Source organism: Hippocampus comes, unplaced genomic scaffold, assembly GCF_001891065.2.
Source record: "Hippocampus comes isolate QL1 unplaced genomic scaffold, H_comes_QL1_v1.1 scaffold3, whole genome shotgun sequence".
NCBI lineage: Eukaryota > Metazoa > Chordata > Actinopteri > Syngnathiformes > Syngnathidae > Hippocampus > Hippocampus comes.
The window spans coordinates 51,198-68,092 of NW_017805133.1; the positions used below are offsets into that span (position 1 = coordinate 51,198).

The 16,895-nt window shown below is 47.3% G+C and overlaps 1 protein-coding gene and 1 long non-coding RNA gene across 8 annotated transcripts in view; one reads left to right on the forward strand and one right to left on the reverse strand.

Annotated features, from left to right (window-relative positions):
• Nucleotides 1-590: 590 nt before the first annotated feature.
• Nucleotides 591-16,895, reverse strand: part of sulf1 (sulfatase 1) — a 60,113-nt gene continuing 43,808 nt past the window's right edge. For 5 of the 7 annotated variants that reach the window (XM_019866279.1, XM_019866277.1, XM_019866276.1 and 2 more), the window contains 13 exons: nucleotides 12,896-13,046; nucleotides 12,638-12,813; nucleotides 12,436-12,564; nucleotides 11,246-11,302; nucleotides 9,802-9,928; nucleotides 8,328-8,535; nucleotides 7,822-8,171; nucleotides 7,642-7,736; nucleotides 7,216-7,287; nucleotides 5,591-5,763; nucleotides 5,324-5,466; nucleotides 5,036-5,159; nucleotides 591-2,315 (listed from right to left, as the gene is read on the reverse strand). In XM_019866279.1, coding sequence (XP_019721838.1) covers nucleotides 706-2,315; nucleotides 5,036-5,159; nucleotides 5,324-5,466; nucleotides 5,591-5,763; nucleotides 7,216-7,287; nucleotides 7,642-7,736; nucleotides 7,822-8,171; nucleotides 8,328-8,535; nucleotides 9,802-9,928; nucleotides 11,246-11,302; nucleotides 12,436-12,564; nucleotides 12,638-12,813; nucleotides 12,896-13,046 — 3,415 coding nt within the window. In that variant the 3' untranslated portion in view covers nucleotides 591-705. Of the gene's footprint in view, nucleotides 2,316-2,708; nucleotides 2,760-4,295; nucleotides 4,330-5,035; nucleotides 5,160-5,323; nucleotides 5,467-5,590; nucleotides 5,764-7,215; nucleotides 7,288-7,641; nucleotides 7,737-7,821; nucleotides 8,172-8,327; nucleotides 8,536-9,801; nucleotides 9,929-11,245; nucleotides 11,303-12,435; nucleotides 12,565-12,637; nucleotides 12,814-12,895; nucleotides 13,047-16,895 lie in introns of all 7 variants that reach the window. The other 2 variants (XM_019866281.1, XM_019866282.1) reach the window with 2 other exon arrangements.
• On the forward strand, nucleotides 2,767-3,899 carry LOC109513688 (uncharacterized). The gene is made up of 2 exons (XR_002167846.1): nucleotides 2,767-2,928; nucleotides 3,053-3,899. It is a non-coding gene; the product is annotated as an uncharacterized LOC109513688 (long non-coding RNA).

The window sequence follows — 16,895 nt, forward strand, 5'->3', positions numbered from 1 at the left end:
CCCCCCCCCCCCCCCCCCCCACACACACACACACACAATCATATAGGAGCACTCTGCCTTAAAATTCAATACAAACCAATGTGCAAAAATGAACATGATTGAAATTAGCTTATATATTGTCGCTGGAACAAAGTAATATAAATAGTGTTATGGTGACGACTTTGCAATGATCAATAAAATTCTGGAGTGTCTCATAACCCAATCAGGTGTTATGGCGACCATATTGGTTTTATTTATGACAAATGGGACGATGAACCTTCCATACACACGCGCACACACACATACACACAATTTCAAGTGTTTGAATATGCTGACAAAGTAAATAATTCAACATTTTGTGAGCTAAACCAGTGGAAAACAAACAAACAACCCCCCCAAAATAATCTCTCATTACCGTATGCACTCAACATATTTCAAAAGCGGGAAACAATAATAATAAAAATGCTCCAAAGTGCATTGGGGGTGTGTTGTTTTCTTTCCGCGCACTCACACTCCTTAAAAACAAAATGCATGGAATTCTTCCATTTCAATCCCAAAACATAGCTGCATTAAGGCTGCTCTTGAAATATATATATATACTTTTTTTTAAAAAAAGAAATCATAACATTGTCAGCTAATAATAATACATTTAATAATAACATAAAAAAATAACTTTGAAAGTCATTATATAAGTCTGAATGACTGACGTGTCAGTCACGTGTCTTGTCAGAGTTGTGGATCGCTTGGTCGAGGCAGAGAGCCGCTGCCCTCGAAGACCAACGGGAGGAGCGGCGCCACGGCGCTCCGACTCGGCGATGTACGCCGGTCGGGGTGGCTCTCGGTGGTGCCGGGCCTCACGTTGGGCCGCAGAGGGAGGAAGCCTTGGTCCTGGAAAATATCCCCCAAGTCATAATCGTTATTGGGGTCGGGGAAGGGGGCAGCGCCCTCCACGTGGGTCGGGTGGGGCTCCGGGGCGCTGCGAGCCAGCAGCATGGTGTCGTGCCGCGTGTCCAGCTCGATTGGGCCCTCGCCGCTGACCGTGTCCCCCTCCAGCTCCTCCAACTGACGAACTGGAACCCGAGGCCTCTTTGGGAGGTCTTCGACAACAGGTTCTGGTTTCTTCTCCAGTGTAGGAGCAGACGAGGGTGTTGGCGTGAGGTTGGGGACTCCCGCTGGGAAGACACCCCGGAGCCCGTCTATCTGCCTCTCAGGATTTTCGTTGGCAACGGGATCTGGTTTCAGTGTAAACTCAAATGAAGGTGTTGGCTGCTGGGATTGCCCTCCTGGCACCTGGGGCCAGTCTATCCGCCTCTCAGGAAGGTCGTTGACTGTGGGATACGGGTTCTCCTGCTTTGTGGGTTTGGATGATGGAACTGGCACGAGGCCGGGGCGAGGCAAGACATCCTTTCCTGGAAAGACACCATGGGGTTGCCCCCCTGGCACCTGGAACCATTCTGTTTGCTTTTCAATAAGGTCGTTGGCAAGAGCATCCAGTTTCTTATTCAATGTAGGAGTGTTTGAGGGTGATGGCTTTCGGCTTTGGCTAGGCAAGACGTCCCCAGGAGGGACGCCTTGGTGTTGCCCCCCTGGCATCTGGAGTGAGACTCTCTGCTTCCCATTAAGGTCATTGACAACGGGATCTTGTTTCTTCGGCGGTGGAGGTGTTGGCATTTGGCTGGGGATGGGAAAGATGCCCCTGGCAAGGGCGCCCCCTGGAGGGACGACCTGGGGTTGCAGCTCTGGTTGCCGGGGTCGGTCTGTTTGCCTCTTGGACAGGTCATTGACAACAGGATCCGGTTTTCTCTGCGGTGAAGGCTCGGTTGAAGGTGTTGGCAAGAGGCTGGAGGTGGGTAAGATGACCTCGGAAAGGACGCCCACAAGAAAGGCACCCCGGGGATGGACTGTGCTCCTCTCGGGAAGGTCGTTGACAACGTAATCTGGTTCCTTCTGTAGTGAGGGCGCGGATAAAGGTGTTGTCGTGAGGCTGGGTATGAAGACCCCGGGAAGGTCGCCCCTAGACCAGGCGCCCCCCGGCCAGACATCCCCAGCCTCTACTCCGCTGCCAGCTTCAAAGGCTCCGCCCCCAGAGCCCAGCTCATCCGGGGCAGAGTCGTCGATCACCAGCGTCAGGCGGGATTGGTTGAAAATGGGCGACAATGCAAAGACGCGGTCCACATCTTTGCGGAAATTGGCCCAGTCATCCGGTCCCGGGCTGTAGTCGGGCCTCCAGTCATAAAGGCTTTCGTTGATGCTGTACAGATCCTCCAGTCCCTGCCAATTGACGTCCTCGTCCGTCAGGTTTGGCAGTTTAACCCTGTCGTCCATCCCAGAGTGCACTGAAGGAGAAACCAGAGCACATTTGAGGGCCTACGGAACAGAACCGGAATGTTTTTTTGTTTTGGACAAAGCTCCAGCGTCATGCATTCGGTTAAAGAGTGCAAACGCATGCCACCGGCGCTGCCGCCACGGAGCGTAGAGGAAACGTTCAAGCGATAATCCACCGCAAAAACAAAGCCACACATGAAAAGTGGAAAAAAAATGCACGGACGGCAACCTGGAATTAAAACCAACAGAGAAAAAAAAAAGAAAATGTATAAAAAGCAAATAAAGCAGCAGTATGCAAGACAGAAAGCAAAAACGTCCAATTGAAGCTTCCTGGAAAAATAAATGCGCTCATAATAATGACTTTTGGTTTTGTTTGTGTTGTGAGACAGGACTGGTCGACTCACAGGAAAGAAAGGATTGGTCTCCTCTTTGAGCGCTTTCGGTGTTGCTGTCGCCTGGTAAGCGACAAACATGTGTCAAACAGAAATTCACGCTATGGATGACATGACGATGGCGATGCTATGATTACGATGATGGTGGACATCAAAGGAATAGTTTGACATTTTATTTGTGTTCTCCTGCATTCCACGGTTGAAGCTGCTCGACCAATGACACCGCAGCCAAGTGGAGACTGCGGAGTCTAACACTACTTCACGCAAGCTAATCTAATGTTAGCATGTCCATTTATTTTTTTTGCCACGTATCCTCATTTCATTCGCAAATCCTACAATGACACTCAACCAATTAGCAAGCAAGAGAAAATGGGGTACTACAGCCAAGTGGAGACTGCGGAGTCTAACACTGCTTCACTTTGGCTAATGTTATCACGTGCGTTTCTTGGTCATTTCCAGCCATGTATTGTCAAATGTTCTATGACACTTAATCCATGAGTGACCGCACTGATTTCACCTGAGAGGAGTGTGTGAGCAGCAAGAACAGAGCGCTGCAGCCAAACAGAGACTGCGGAGTCAAATATTTTGACATCCAGGGCAAGTTAACATTAGCATGCTTGTTTGTTTGTTTTGACATTTCTAGCCAAGTATCCTCAAATGTTAGAATGATGCTAGACTGCTCTAATGAGCAACATGGAGAAAAAGGAACGATGCAGCCAAGTGGAGACTGCGGAGTACATTAGCATGTGTGGTGACCCCTGTCTCATTTAACCACACAATAATGACACGCGATCAATGAGCGACTATGCAGACTTTGTCCGAGAGTTAACTATGTACAGCTTGAAAATGGAGTGATGCAGCCAAGATGAGATTGCGGAGTATGATTTTTGCAGCAAGTTAACAGCATGTGCTTATTTTTGTCATTTCTAGCCATGTATCCGCCAAATTTCCAATGAAATTCACCCAATTAGCAACTGAGAAAAAAAAAAACGGAGTGCTGCAGCCAAGTGGAGACTACGGAGCCCGATGCTTACAGTATCCAGGATAAGCAAAAGTTTTACCATTTCCAGGGTAAGATAACATTAGCATGTGTGTTAACTTTTGTCAGTTCAAGTCGCGTGTCCTCAAATCCTCAACAACAGGAGCGCTGCAGCCAAGCAGAGACTGTGAGGTCCAATACTTAGGTACTGTGTTCAAGTATTTTTTAAAAATCCATATGTCAAACTATCCCCTGGAAGTGTGGAGGATGATGGTATGATATCATGCATGCCATGTAATGGACGTGCACTAAAATGGCCGACACAGACCGTGATCATGCGCTCCCGGAAAGAAGTCGAGAGTGCTCGCGGCTCTGAAAAGAAAACGACGGCAACCCGACAGGACGAACGAAGCTGCCTCGACAGGCAAGAAAAAAATTGCGTCCGGATCACGTCAAACATTAGCGCCTTCCCCCATGCACGCTGGCAAACATCATGGGTGGATTAGTGCGAAGGAGAGGCCCATGCAGGTGTTAACGGAACCAGAGAAGAGGCAAAAAATTAAAATTAAAAAAAAAAAAAAAAAAAAAAAGCCACAGAAGAGAGAAAAATGTTTGGATACCTGTGTGGCTCATAGGTGCCTCCATCTTTACCTCCTGATCAGGAACATAAAAGCAATCCATTGTTAATCATCCGATTCAAAGAGGACGCCGACGGGAAAGAGATTCATTCACACAGAAACGAGAGATGATCATGCGGAAAATGAAGGAAGGGAAGTCGGCGCTGTTGCCACCAGGGGGCAGTAGAACACAAGCATGCCGGAATTCTGTTCGTTCTTTGCAGAGGATCAAAAACTCCGCATGTGAGTATTATTTTTTTATCTTTCTGCATGTTTTACACAGTTGTTTCTGTTCACATACCCATTCCTTAAAGGGTCACGATACCCGCGACCATCAATGCTAGTTTTGTCAGTCGGCTGGTTGTTCTTTATGACTCTTTTGCAGAAAAATCCAGGCTCGAGGTGGAAATAAGACAGTGAGGCATGAACTCACTTCTGTTTTGACACCATTTCAGTGGTTTAAAAAGAAGAGTCAGGCACATGTAGAACTCAGAGGAGGAAGAAGGTCTAGTGTGTGTGTGTGTGTGTGTGTGTGTGTGTGTGTGTGTGTGTGTGCGCGCAAAATCAAACATCAGAACACGCATCCACGTCGCCATCGATCATCATTCCAAGTACAATCGTGCGGCATGCCGAGATGTGCGTCGCCCTTTTTTTTTTTTGAAACTCAACCTTTTGACGCGGGGAGAACGTTTTTGAGTCAGTGTCGTCATAGCGACCGCGAGCGAGCGTGAGTGCTGGCGTACCCGCGTCCGAGCCTTTGGGTCTGGGGTTGCACTGCTTGAAACCTTGGCAGCTCCTCATTTCCATCAGCTGGCCGTGAAGGGAATTCAAGATGTCGCGATCCACCTCATACACGCCGTTGGTCAGCTGGAAATAACACGCGCGTGGTTGATTCGTTGTTATTTTGCTAGCTGGGGGTCCACACCACCCCCATAATACACACACACATATACATAATACAAAAATTGCAAGATTCTGTATATGAGAAGGAGGGTGTTGATAATTATGTGCTCGACCGATTGGTGTCCCACCTGGTAGGGATCGCTGTTGAGGTCAAAATACTCCAGGAAGCCGGTGGAGAACTCGCAGAAGAGTGTGTTGTGCGTCTCATTGATGGTCCTCAGGCACCAGTAGGTGTTGTTGTTGGAGCTGGTGCAAGCGCAGAAGCCGCCCACTGCAAAAAGAAACCAAAAGATGATTTCAATTGCGCAGGGCGAGAAACGATCACATGACAATAAATCGTCGTACGAGTAGCAAAGGTGCAAGGCGGAAATGAGTCTTGTGTGTAGTAGACATACGTGACCAGAAGGGGGCGGTCTGCCAGTGGTCATTGTTGTGGGTGAAGCAGGTGAGGCCCGGCAGGCTGCAGTCGTCGCCCTTCCTCAGACGCTTCTTCTCCTTGCGTTCCTTTTTGCGGCGGCGGATCTCGTTGTACAGCTGCGCCTTGCCGTCCAACTCGTGTGCCGACTCCCTGAGTTCATAAAAAAAAAAAAAAAAAAAAAAAAAAAGTTTGCGTCACCGTCAACGGGATGAAAATACACTGTTTGTTGTCAGTGTTAGGAAGTTGTTGAATGAATCCTTTGCTATGCTGCTTAAAAAGATTTTTTTTTTGGTGCATGTTTCACTAAAATAAGCTTTAGCACGTTTCTCTGTAATTTTCGGTCAAAACTCCCGAGACAATGCGCTGCTTTGCTTCCTCTGGTCCATGTTTAGCGTTAGACACATCAGGTCACCAAATTGCACAGTGACGACTTGTCAGCCTTGAAATAGGATGACTGGCGGATTAAAAATGTAAAAACAATTAACGGTTAAGGATTACGAGATGCCAACTATCAGCGCTAATCGTCAACACATTACGGTGCTTTTCCATGATTAGGTGTTAGCGATTGGAATGCACAACTTGTAATTAGTACATTTTTTACTTTGATTTAAGCAGAGTTAAATCAGTTTACCTACTAGAGTATTTTTTTTGACTCAAGTATCTGTATTTCGATTTAGCAAGAACTTTTTCCACGTTTGGTTGTCGTCCGTTCTCATTCCAGCCCAGCGACTACACAACAGCTGCTTCGTGTTGCCGTAATCCATTTCCAATGTCTCTGTTGCAACGTTTTGTGTGAATCATCACGTCTTTGCATGCAACCTGATCAGTTCCAGACGAAGGAAGAAAAAAAAAAAAGCCCTGTAATTTGCTTTGTCATTTTGACTTCTTATAAAACTAAAAAAACAAAACAAGGGTCTGGATGATAGGCTTGTCTGTAAATTTATTACTGTCCAACATGACATTGTTATTATTTTTCCTGATTTCATTACGTTTTCCTTCTCTCGTCGCTTGTCATTTTTTTGCTTGGAGCTGACTGCGTTTGGTGTGTGAGAAATTGGAGAGTTTTTAAAGACGGATCAAATTTAAGATCTCTACATTATTAAATGTGACACACGAGGAGTGGGAAATGTGGGCTCAATTTTAATAGCTTTTGTAATAAAAATTTGAAAATTGGTATTTGATATCTTGAGGGTGTTTACAGATTTGAGGCCGCCAAATCGAACTTTATGAGTCACTTGAATACAGGGGCGTGCAGAGGGTGGGAACAAAGGTCCACCGCAGAGCAAGTCGGATTTTAAACTAGGGTTCGGATCTCAAAGTAGCGTTTAGTGTTTTTCGAATTTGGAATTCTAACCAGGGATATGCAGAGGGTGGGACCAAGAGGGGCAGCATGCACCTGAGAGGGCCATTCACAGCAACGCCCACCTACCCCCGGCAATCGACATTTTCTATGACATGTTCGTCTCCGATCATCGATGAAGGGGCTTCCTATTGTCATTGATGAAAAGTGACGCTAGTTTGAAACACCAGCCCCACTTTGAAACTCCAAACCCCTCTTTGAAACCGGATCTTCGGAGGCCCTTTTGTGAACCAAAAACTCACTTAAACGGATGCAGTTGATTGTTCCTGTTCTTCACTCTCTCCGCCTTGCTTCTGTCCCCTTTGCTGTAAAAACTGGTGGAACAAACACACACGACGTCATGATCGTATTTGGGTTACAGACGCAAACCAACGCCGTTGGCACGCTAACAGTTAGCATTGATAGTTGCGGTTTTAGAAACAATGGATATTTGAAGAATATATATAACAACACTCGGGCATATATTCTTTGTCCTCTATGAAGAATAACTACTAAGACAGCATTCTACTGAGGGACTATTCTTCTTCGTTTGTTTCTATATGACTGTACAGTATTAAATTGCACCCCAGTTGCCAAGGCCAGAAAGATTTTTATTTCATTGCATTTTTTTTTTCGTGAGGGAGGAACCTCTCAAGGCACTTTTGTACGGCTTAAGATTTTTTGGGTACCTTTTTTTCCCACAGTCACACTCGTCTGGCCGCGTCCTCTTCAAGTGGCCTCGGACTTCCCTCAGATTTTTGATTTTGTCTTGAAGTGCTTCAATCTGACAACATTTTTTTTTTTTCAATCGCCATTTAGTGACATGTCTGTACAATATGTATTGCATCGCGCGTGTGGTCTCAACGCACCTCTTGGTCCACGTAGCTCTTGTGGTCTTTCCAGGCTCTGGACGACTGGTAGATTTCCCTCTCACAGTGGACCGAGTCGTTCATCAGGATGTAACACTTGTGGGTGACCTTGAGGGACTTGGGGTACCCAACCGTATTGGTGTCGTCCGCCAGCATCTCCTCGGAGCCGTCATACGAGCCCGAGTCGAAGTCCAGGTCGTCTGTGGGGGCGGGGTGGCGCTTGGTGACGGCGCGGCGGCGTACGGCACTCTGGTCGTCCGCCGCCTGCAGGTCCACATCGTAGATCTGGCCCTCGAATTCCACTGAGAGAGACCTGGTGGGCCGCGTGTGGACGAAACGTGGACGATAACCTAGCAAAATATCAACAAACTGTTAACAATCTTGTTTTATCCTGCGCAACTTTTGGGACACTTGTTGTAGTATTTTTTTTTTTCCCACCTGCAAAATTTATTCTTAACTTGTGCTTAAACTTTTGGTTTCTGGATGATTTTCTTATTTGCACTCACGGTGGCCAGGGGAAGTCTGCCGGTGTGAGCGACGTTCCATCCTCGAGGCCTTGTAGAGTGCGTCAGTGCAGTCGCAGCCCCTCTCGTGGGTGTCGTAGCCGCCGCGGGGCCTCAGGCTGCGGGCCCGCTTGCGGGGGCCATCCTTGGAGCCGCCCTTGCACTTCTGGATCCTCCACTTGCCCGTGATCTCCTCCACGCAGTGCCACTTCTAAGATGCAATCATCGGGAGAAATGAGCTCATCCGCCGGCACTCGTAACACATCCCGACCACACAAAATGAATCGGATCTGCCAGAGGAGCCTCTGTTTTTTTTTTGTTTTGTTTTGTTTTGTTTTGTTTGCGCATACCGATCACACTCGTGGGTCGGTTCGGGTCCTTGCCAAAGTGCGTCAGCGTATAATTACACACTGACGCCCTCTCTTTCTCTCGCACATTCTCTTTCTCTACAAGCGTGATGAAGTCAGTTCAGTGGAGGAATTAAAAAAAAAAAAAAAAGCCTACAAGAGGAAGAGAGACATCTGTTGTGTGGGAACGAGGGCGAAAGCACAAGACCGCAAAAGGTTGATCGGGTTTGCTCTTGGAAGACCCGTATTTGGGGATCTAATGAAAGGACGAGGCGGGGATGAAAACAATCTGTTTTACTTTATCCTTATGCCGAACCTTCACGCCGGAGGTTCAGGAGAGCAGTCAAGCAGGAAGAGGAAGAGGAGGGGGGGCACGGTGGGGATAAGATTGATTGCACCGGCCTCACGCAAATGCGGAAAAGCCGCAACAAAGCTAAACTTTTGAAATAAAGAAAAATAATAAAAAGGTAAAAATAATGTTGTACTTTATAAAAAGGGAGAAGAATAACAATTAAATCGAACGTGAACATTGAAACACAATGTGTGCTCATCATTCAATGCTAACCGTTAGCATGTCATTACAAACATCATTAGAAATGTTGCTTTTCGTCGTCTGATGAATCGGTTATTAGAATTTTATTCTGGGCGGCCCGGTAGTCCAGTGGTTAGCGTGTCGACCTCACAGTGCAGAGCTCCCGGGTTCAATTCCAGCTCCGGCCTCCCTGTGTGGAGTTTGCATGTTCTCCCCGGGCCTGCGTGGCTTTTCTCCGGGTACTCCGGTTTCCTCCCACATTCCAAAAACGTGCACGGCAGGCTGATTGAACACTCGAAATTGTCCCTAGGTGTGAGTGTGAGCGCGGATGGTTGTTCATCTGTGTGTGTTTGCCCTGCGATTGGCTGGCAACCGGTTCAGGGTGTCCCCCGCCGACGGCCCGAGGACGGCTGGGATAGGCTCCCGCACCCCCCGCGACCCTTGTGAGGATTAAGCGGATCCGAAAATTCTGCCAAATATCAAAATAGGCATCGGCCCAAAACAAAAAACAACAACAAAAAAAAAAAATCCACATTTTTCGGGCCTGAATCGTAAACCGAGAATCTACTGAGACATGTGAACAAAGAGGGGAAACTACCTGCCCCGGCTGCTCACACGGCGTCTGGAACTCAGCTTGCTGGCACGTCTCCTTCACTTTCATGTACTTGGGCAGGCTGTTGGTGTGCTGGGTGCTGGCCGAGTCGTCCTTCTTCCTCAGGATCTTCCTGTAACCGGCGAAAACACCATCATCAGTGAAACCAACGCCATCCAGGTTGAGCTAATTTGACAAAAACACCCCCACCCCCGCCCCCTCCCAATATATCTTTCTCTGCTTCTCCACTCAGCTTCGACCTCAGCTTGGCATCATCCCCCACCGCTGCCGTCGCCACAAGACCTGGCTGAGGCTCCCCTCGGGCCCATGCCAACTAAACAACCCCCCCCCCCCCTTTTACTCGACTCCCTTTGCCAACCTGGGCCCCACACACAAGCCACAGACAGAGTGACGGCAACAAATGAGCAACTGAACAACCTGCCCCTTTAAGACCCGGCCAACGCTGTCCTTTGCGATGGCCGTCTGGTGCGCTTTGGGGCATGATGCCAAAAGGGTTGGCACCCCCTAATTCAAGAGCTGTCTTGCCGCTGATAACTAAATTATGAAGTCTATTCTCTGCGCATGTCCCATCAAGTGACAAACGTTGGGTACAGGGAACGGCATGAGCTGCTGCTGCCGCCACACGAGCCCGTGTGCGCGGCTTGCAGATGTTTTGCTGGTCTAAATGAGTGGAAAAAAACAAAGCCAGTGCCAAGGCAGGCAATTTGGAAAAAGTATGGATAAGATATTAGGAGAACGAAGATCTGAGCTCGCGCCGTCTTTTTTCCATCAAATTTGTTTCGTGCCGCCTGTGTGTGTTGTCCAAAGTGGTGGTTGGGTTTGCGAGAAAAGTCCCAAAAGTGCGGTGAGAATCAGAATCAAAGGTGCGATTTGATGTTTTAACCGCACGGCACTTTGAGTTGCATTTTTCATGGATGAAAAGTGCGACGTAAATAAAGCTTGATTGATTGACTGAGTTGAGGTTTTGGTTTCTTATCAGTAGTCATGTAAAGGCCTTCTCAGATTCCAACAAATAAATCACCTTTGTGTCATGTTTATATGGGAACAGGAGGCACGAAATAGTCTCCAGTGAATTGAACAGGAAGTCGACCGTGCGGGTTTGAAGCAGCCATTCTGTACCGTGTGCATCAAATTTTCAGATTTTCTCCAAATTTCCACCGGTGGGGCATTTGTCACCGCATGCGACCCATTTCAGTGGTGCCTCCATTTTTAACATATGAGCATCTCCTCGAAATTATCGTTACCATCAGAGACTTCTAAAACCGCCTGAGGAAACTGTCTGTCAGATAGCACATCACCTGGAAAAGCACATTTGGGGGTTCGCAGAAGTGCTTGGAGACATAATACGGTCTGGAATGATATGGATGTGGTGAAGGGGTTGGGGTGGGGGGGTTGGGTGTGTGGGGAGGAAGAAAAAGCTCCGTTTTACCCTCGCTCGACAAGGAATGTGTCCCTCCAGACTTTGGGTTTCCGGTTTGGTTTGAATCTGGGAAAACAAAGAGGCGTAGAGTAAGTCAGGGGGGTTCCCGCTATCAGATGCAGAATGCAAGGCAAGACGCTTACAAGCATAAAAAGCTTGGGGAGTTCGTTTGACCTTCCAAAATGAATTGCAGCACATTTATTAGACTATATCATTGAAAAAGTGCCCACAATTAAAAGCTCTAATGCAGGGGTGTCAAACTCATTTTTGTCGCGGGCCACATTGTAGTTACGGTTTGCCTTGGAGGGCCGTTTTGAATTACAGCGCACAACAAATTGATGAATAGTTTTAAAATCAGAAGTCAAGAATAATGACTGTTATTGTGGATTGCATATGACAATTTGAAATTTTGGTTCAGAATTTAGCAACTTGAGATGCTTGATTTGCTTTTGCGGGCCACATAAAATGGTGTGGCGGGCCAGATCTGGCCCCCGGGCCTTGACTTTGATACCTGTGATCTAATATGATTGTGACACTGGCATCCTTGCAGAAATCTTTTTTTTTTTCACATTTTATCACACGAACAAAGTCACATTTCTTTGACAACTAAAGGCGTCTTTTTTTTTTTGGGAGGGGGGGAGGGGCAGGCTTGACTTTCTTCCCCCGCGCTAAACCGAGCGGTGCGAGAACCTTTTCTCCAAAGAGACAGCATCTCGCTTTTATTTCTCTGTTTGTTTTCCCCTAATACCACAAAGTAAACTAAGCAGGGTAGCCATTTTCCATTCCTCCCTTAATTGCTGCGGCTTTCTGCTGTCGAGAAACAAATAAATTGCACAGGAAATTGCAGCGGAGCGACCTCAAGCACGTCTCTCACCGAGTGTCCAAACGGCTGAGGCAAAGCAGCCACGGCGCGGCATTTGTGACAAAATTTCAACTCGTGGCGGCATGGTGAGGTCGTGGTTACGTCTGCCGCACGGTTCTGAAGTTCTCGGTGCATAAAACAGTTCTCAAAGATTAAATACAAATACGACTAAATTTAGGGCTACGGCACGCCCGCAACCCTTGTGATGATGGGTGGTGATTCTTTTGCGAACCACTAGAGGGTGCTCACGTGCCACACTTGGATGATCACTGCTCTGAATTGTGCATCTGCATATACGGTCGCGACAAAATGTGATTTTCTTTCTGGCCAAACAAACCTATTGCCGGTCCTTTCCTGCTCCAGTAGCTTAAGGATGGACTTTCCGTCCATGTCAGGGGGCGTGTCCAGCCCGGCAATATGGAGGACAGTCGGCGCGAGGTCGATATTGAGCACCAGATGAGGATTTCTGAAGTACGACAGAAATGACGTGAATTTCTGCAGATTTAAAATCACAAAGAATTTTCGAGCGGCTCCCTTACACAGCGCCGGGTTCCACGTTGGGCCCTCTGAGGAAGAAGGGTACGCGAATGTCGAAGTCGTACGGCATGGACTTGCCTTTGACCAGCCCGAACTGACCGATGTGGTAGCCGTGGTCGGCGGTGTATATGACGTACGTGTTGTCCAGCTCGCCCGTCTCCTCCAGCATCTCGTAAACCTGCACCGCAACGTGAGATGGCGAGGAATGAGACGGTGCGCTTGACACCCAACGGACGCGACATTAGGTCCACCATCGGCACCTTTTGCACGGAGTCATCTACGGACATGAGGGTCTGCAGCCTCTTGCGGTGGAGGAAATTGGTGAACTCCATGTGGATGGGCTTCATGGGGCCCGTGTACTGCATGATCCAGTGCTTGTCCATGTTGGGGGCATAGTTGTAACTGGGCGTGCTGGTGGGGAAACCAGGAAAGTGAGTGTTGGAAACAGTGAGAAATCCTCAACAATTAACGTCTCCTTTTAAAAAAAAAAAAAAAAAAAGTTTAGAATTGCCGATATTAAAACTCATTCAGGACCAGCCAATTGGAGACCAAGTCTGAAAAGACGTTAAAAAACGTCATTGGGAGTGAATGAGTTAATAATATAAACTATGACTTCAAAACACGATCAATTTGAATGGGAATTTAAAAAAAAATGTTTTAAACGCAAACAGATGAATCTGTAAAACGCGCGGGCGGGGGGGGGGGGATTGCTGCTCACGATTGCAAAATCTAACATGCCTAAGCCGCCGAAGCTATAAAATCCATGCGCATATTGTGAAAGATCCCTTTTGTGCGGCGTTTGCGTGCGAGCCTGTTAGAGGCCGTCTGTGGCGGCTCGCTAACAGGTGCCGCACTCGTCCGTCGCGCTTGACAGGCGTCAATAGCGCCTGTGTTTGCCCGGGCAAAACGTCTTGATAGTGCTGTGCCAAGCGGCCGGCCTCTCGCACAGAGACCAGACTCTCCCCTCGCTACGCCGCCGAGCTCTTGGCTCGTTTTGAGGGCTGGCACGCGCTGGCAAAAAAAAAAAAATTCCCCTAAAACGGGGTTGGCATCAACGTCTGGCCCCAGAGGGCTCAATAAGGCACGGCAGAGTGAAAAAATGAGTGCATGAACAGCAATCGGGAGGGAGAACATGAGGGCTGCTGACAGACGCGTCTCACCTGTCTGTGTTGCTACCAAGAGGACGTTGAGTTTGTCATACGGCAAAAATATGTCACACCGAACGCATCGAGTGGAGCGAGACAAACAATGGAGGAGACAAGAGGGTCTCCTCTCGGGAATAAGACTTTTTTACACCAGGGAGGGGGGAAAAAAATGGGAGGCGACTGTGGAATGAAATAGTAAAGCAACAGCTAACGTTAGCGTGGTTGTTTTGACATACATATAATGTCAAGAAATTCATTTTTTTTTTCTTTCAACAATTTTTGCTTCACTGCAATGGACATTGTGCTGCTCCTCATGGTGGCAGCGGCAACGACACAGACATACAGTGGGACGGTCTCAGATGCGTATTAGCCATTCTACGCATAAGATAAAGAATACATGTATGTGATTCGCGTTTCTCGGCACACTAACAACATAACTAATTGCCCCACGGGGATAAATAAAGTTTTCTGAATCTGAATCTGAATAACGGCCGAATTCAATTTTTGGCCAAAGTCAAAGATTTTTGCAGAAAATGAAGCCGATGTTGCAAAAATGCCTCTCTCAAAGACAAAAGGTTATTTACAGAGCACTTTTAGACATGTAACGAAAACAACCCTCCATGTTTCTAGCGCCACCTACACTGCAATTGTAGTCAACATCAGACGAGAGAAACCTTTTGTTCCAAGAACGAAAGTACCAAGAACTAAACGTTCCCGTTTATGCTGCTGCACGAAGAGCGTTCTCTATTTTCCTTTGAAATCAAGCGGCCCACATTCCACTCACGGATGGTTTAATGAAGAGCCGTTACGAGGGCCGCGTTGCTTCTGTGAGCAAGCGTGAACTCTTCACACACGCCACCGGGTGCTCTAATAAGCCCCCAGAACAAAAAGGCACCTGTCTCCGGCCGCCAAGGTACGGTTGGAATCAGGACTACGGAGGTCACACCTGCCGCTCGATGCCCTTGGATAACGCGGAGGCTCATTTCTTGAGATGCGTGACGGATTACAACAGGAACATCCTCTCAAATTTAAAAAAAAAACAAAAAAGTGGGGGGTGCGAGGGGGATTACCGACATTTCCTTGAGCAACACTTAAACTCTATGTCCTTACACTGTTGGGAAAACCACATCCACCGTGGTTAAACCAAAAGGAATGTTAATCGCATTAATAAAACACATCCAACGACAAGCGTAGCCGTCTAAAGTACAGACTTGCGCTTATGATTTACGAGGCGACTCCACCTACGCCTGCCACCTCGGCTCTTGATGCATTCGGAATGACGGCTGCTTTCATGGCATCCAATGCCAGGCAGAGCCTCTTCTCACGACAACCTTGTTGCCCGAACCCTCAAAACACAAACAAACAAGATGCTGGATGGAGCGGTGGTTGTTTTCAAGTCCTCTGTCAAAAAAGTTGAGTCGAGTCGAAATGTGTGCCTGATTTTTCATGACCAGCATTTTGTGGGTTCCATGTCGGTGGCAGATTTTTTTTTTTTTTTTTTTTTTACACATGATGACATGAGACAAAAAAAAAATTACATTCAAACATTGCTGCCCCCGCAAATAACAGGCAATTTTTGCCATGTTTTTCCCTGTTGTAAAGCTAAATAAATACTAAAGGACAAGGTATGTAAAACAGTCAAATTTCTGCCTAAAATTCAGATCTTTTTCTTCTCGGCCAAAAGTTGTTTTTTTTTTAATTTATCTATTAACCCTTTCATGCATCCTGTAACCTGATAACATGATAAGCTGTCCACTATCGTAACTGCTGTCCCTGAAAGGGTTAATTAACATCAGCATTTTACTCGCAAATGGCAAAGACCGCAAGAAACCCACTCTGGCTTTTGTAATCATCGTGCAAAAAATTTTGAAAATAGTCCAAAATAAATTCAAAATCTAAAGCTTTTATCGGCGACAGTGACTTTCTTAACCTGGACATGACTCCGCTTTGCTGCGCCCTGATTTAAGCTCTCGTCTGTATCCAACCAAAGAAGGAAGCGCAAATCCATTTCGGGTGTGTAACCGCCACCAAAACATCACACGCACAATCCGCCTTTGGTCATCCAGGGAGTGAGGTGGGGGAGGGGGGTGGGCAGGGTGGCGCTAAAAATAAATGAATAATGTCACAAAGGGTGTTCTCCGCGGCACACAATGCATTCCTCTGGTCCCCGAGATGCGCGGGGAGCGAGAGAAAGCACTGATTGATATGGACAGGGTCAGGAAGTCCCATGTGAGGGGAGGGCAGAAAACTAAGAAAGAAAGTTGGAAAACCAGAGGGAGGGAGGGCGGGGAGGGATGTCGGGCCTGAATGGAGCGACAGAGCCGTAGAGCAAACAGGCAGGCGGGAGGGAATGTCGAGTGGGGTAAGTGACGGTGAGGGTGAAAGTGGGACGCTGGGAAACGGACAGGAGAAACTTTTCGGATGCAGCCTGGGAGCGCGTTACAGGGACCCGAAGGGAGGCGGGAGGCCAATGTGAGCCGCCGAGCTTGACTTCCCACAAGTGTCATGGCAACCCGGCATCGCTAGGAAACCAAAGGAGTGTGGCCCGAGTGTTAGCATGTTATTGCTGTCAGGTTGAGTGAGGTACAGCAAGCCCCCCACCTATTTGCAGTTTGGCAGTCTTTTGTGGGGTACCTATCCTTTGTGGGGGTTTTTTGTTTGCTTTGTTTTTTCGGGAAATAACGCCTATTCACAGTTGGTTTGTTTTTTTTTTGTTTTTTTTGCTGGGACCAAAGTCATGTTTCATATTAAAACATTGGAACATTGGAAAATAAGGGACAGGCAAACACATTCCAGACATTCTGTTAGAGCAATTTTGAGGCCTCTCTGAGTAAAAGAGAATTTGCTGTGATAACGAGAGCCGATATATGGTTACTTTGTTTTAATGTTAAGTGATAGGAAATAGACAGACAGAAGGACAGACAGATATAAAGCTGGCTTAGACAAACTGACACACAGACAGACAAGAACGATAAATAGCGAGCTAGCTGAGAAAGATGAGTAGCCAGCTAGTTTGCTAAGATAGACAGACAGACAGACAGTTACATAGATTGACACAGACAGACAAACAGAAAAGATTTATCAATAGCTAGCTAGCAAGATGAATGGCTCAAGA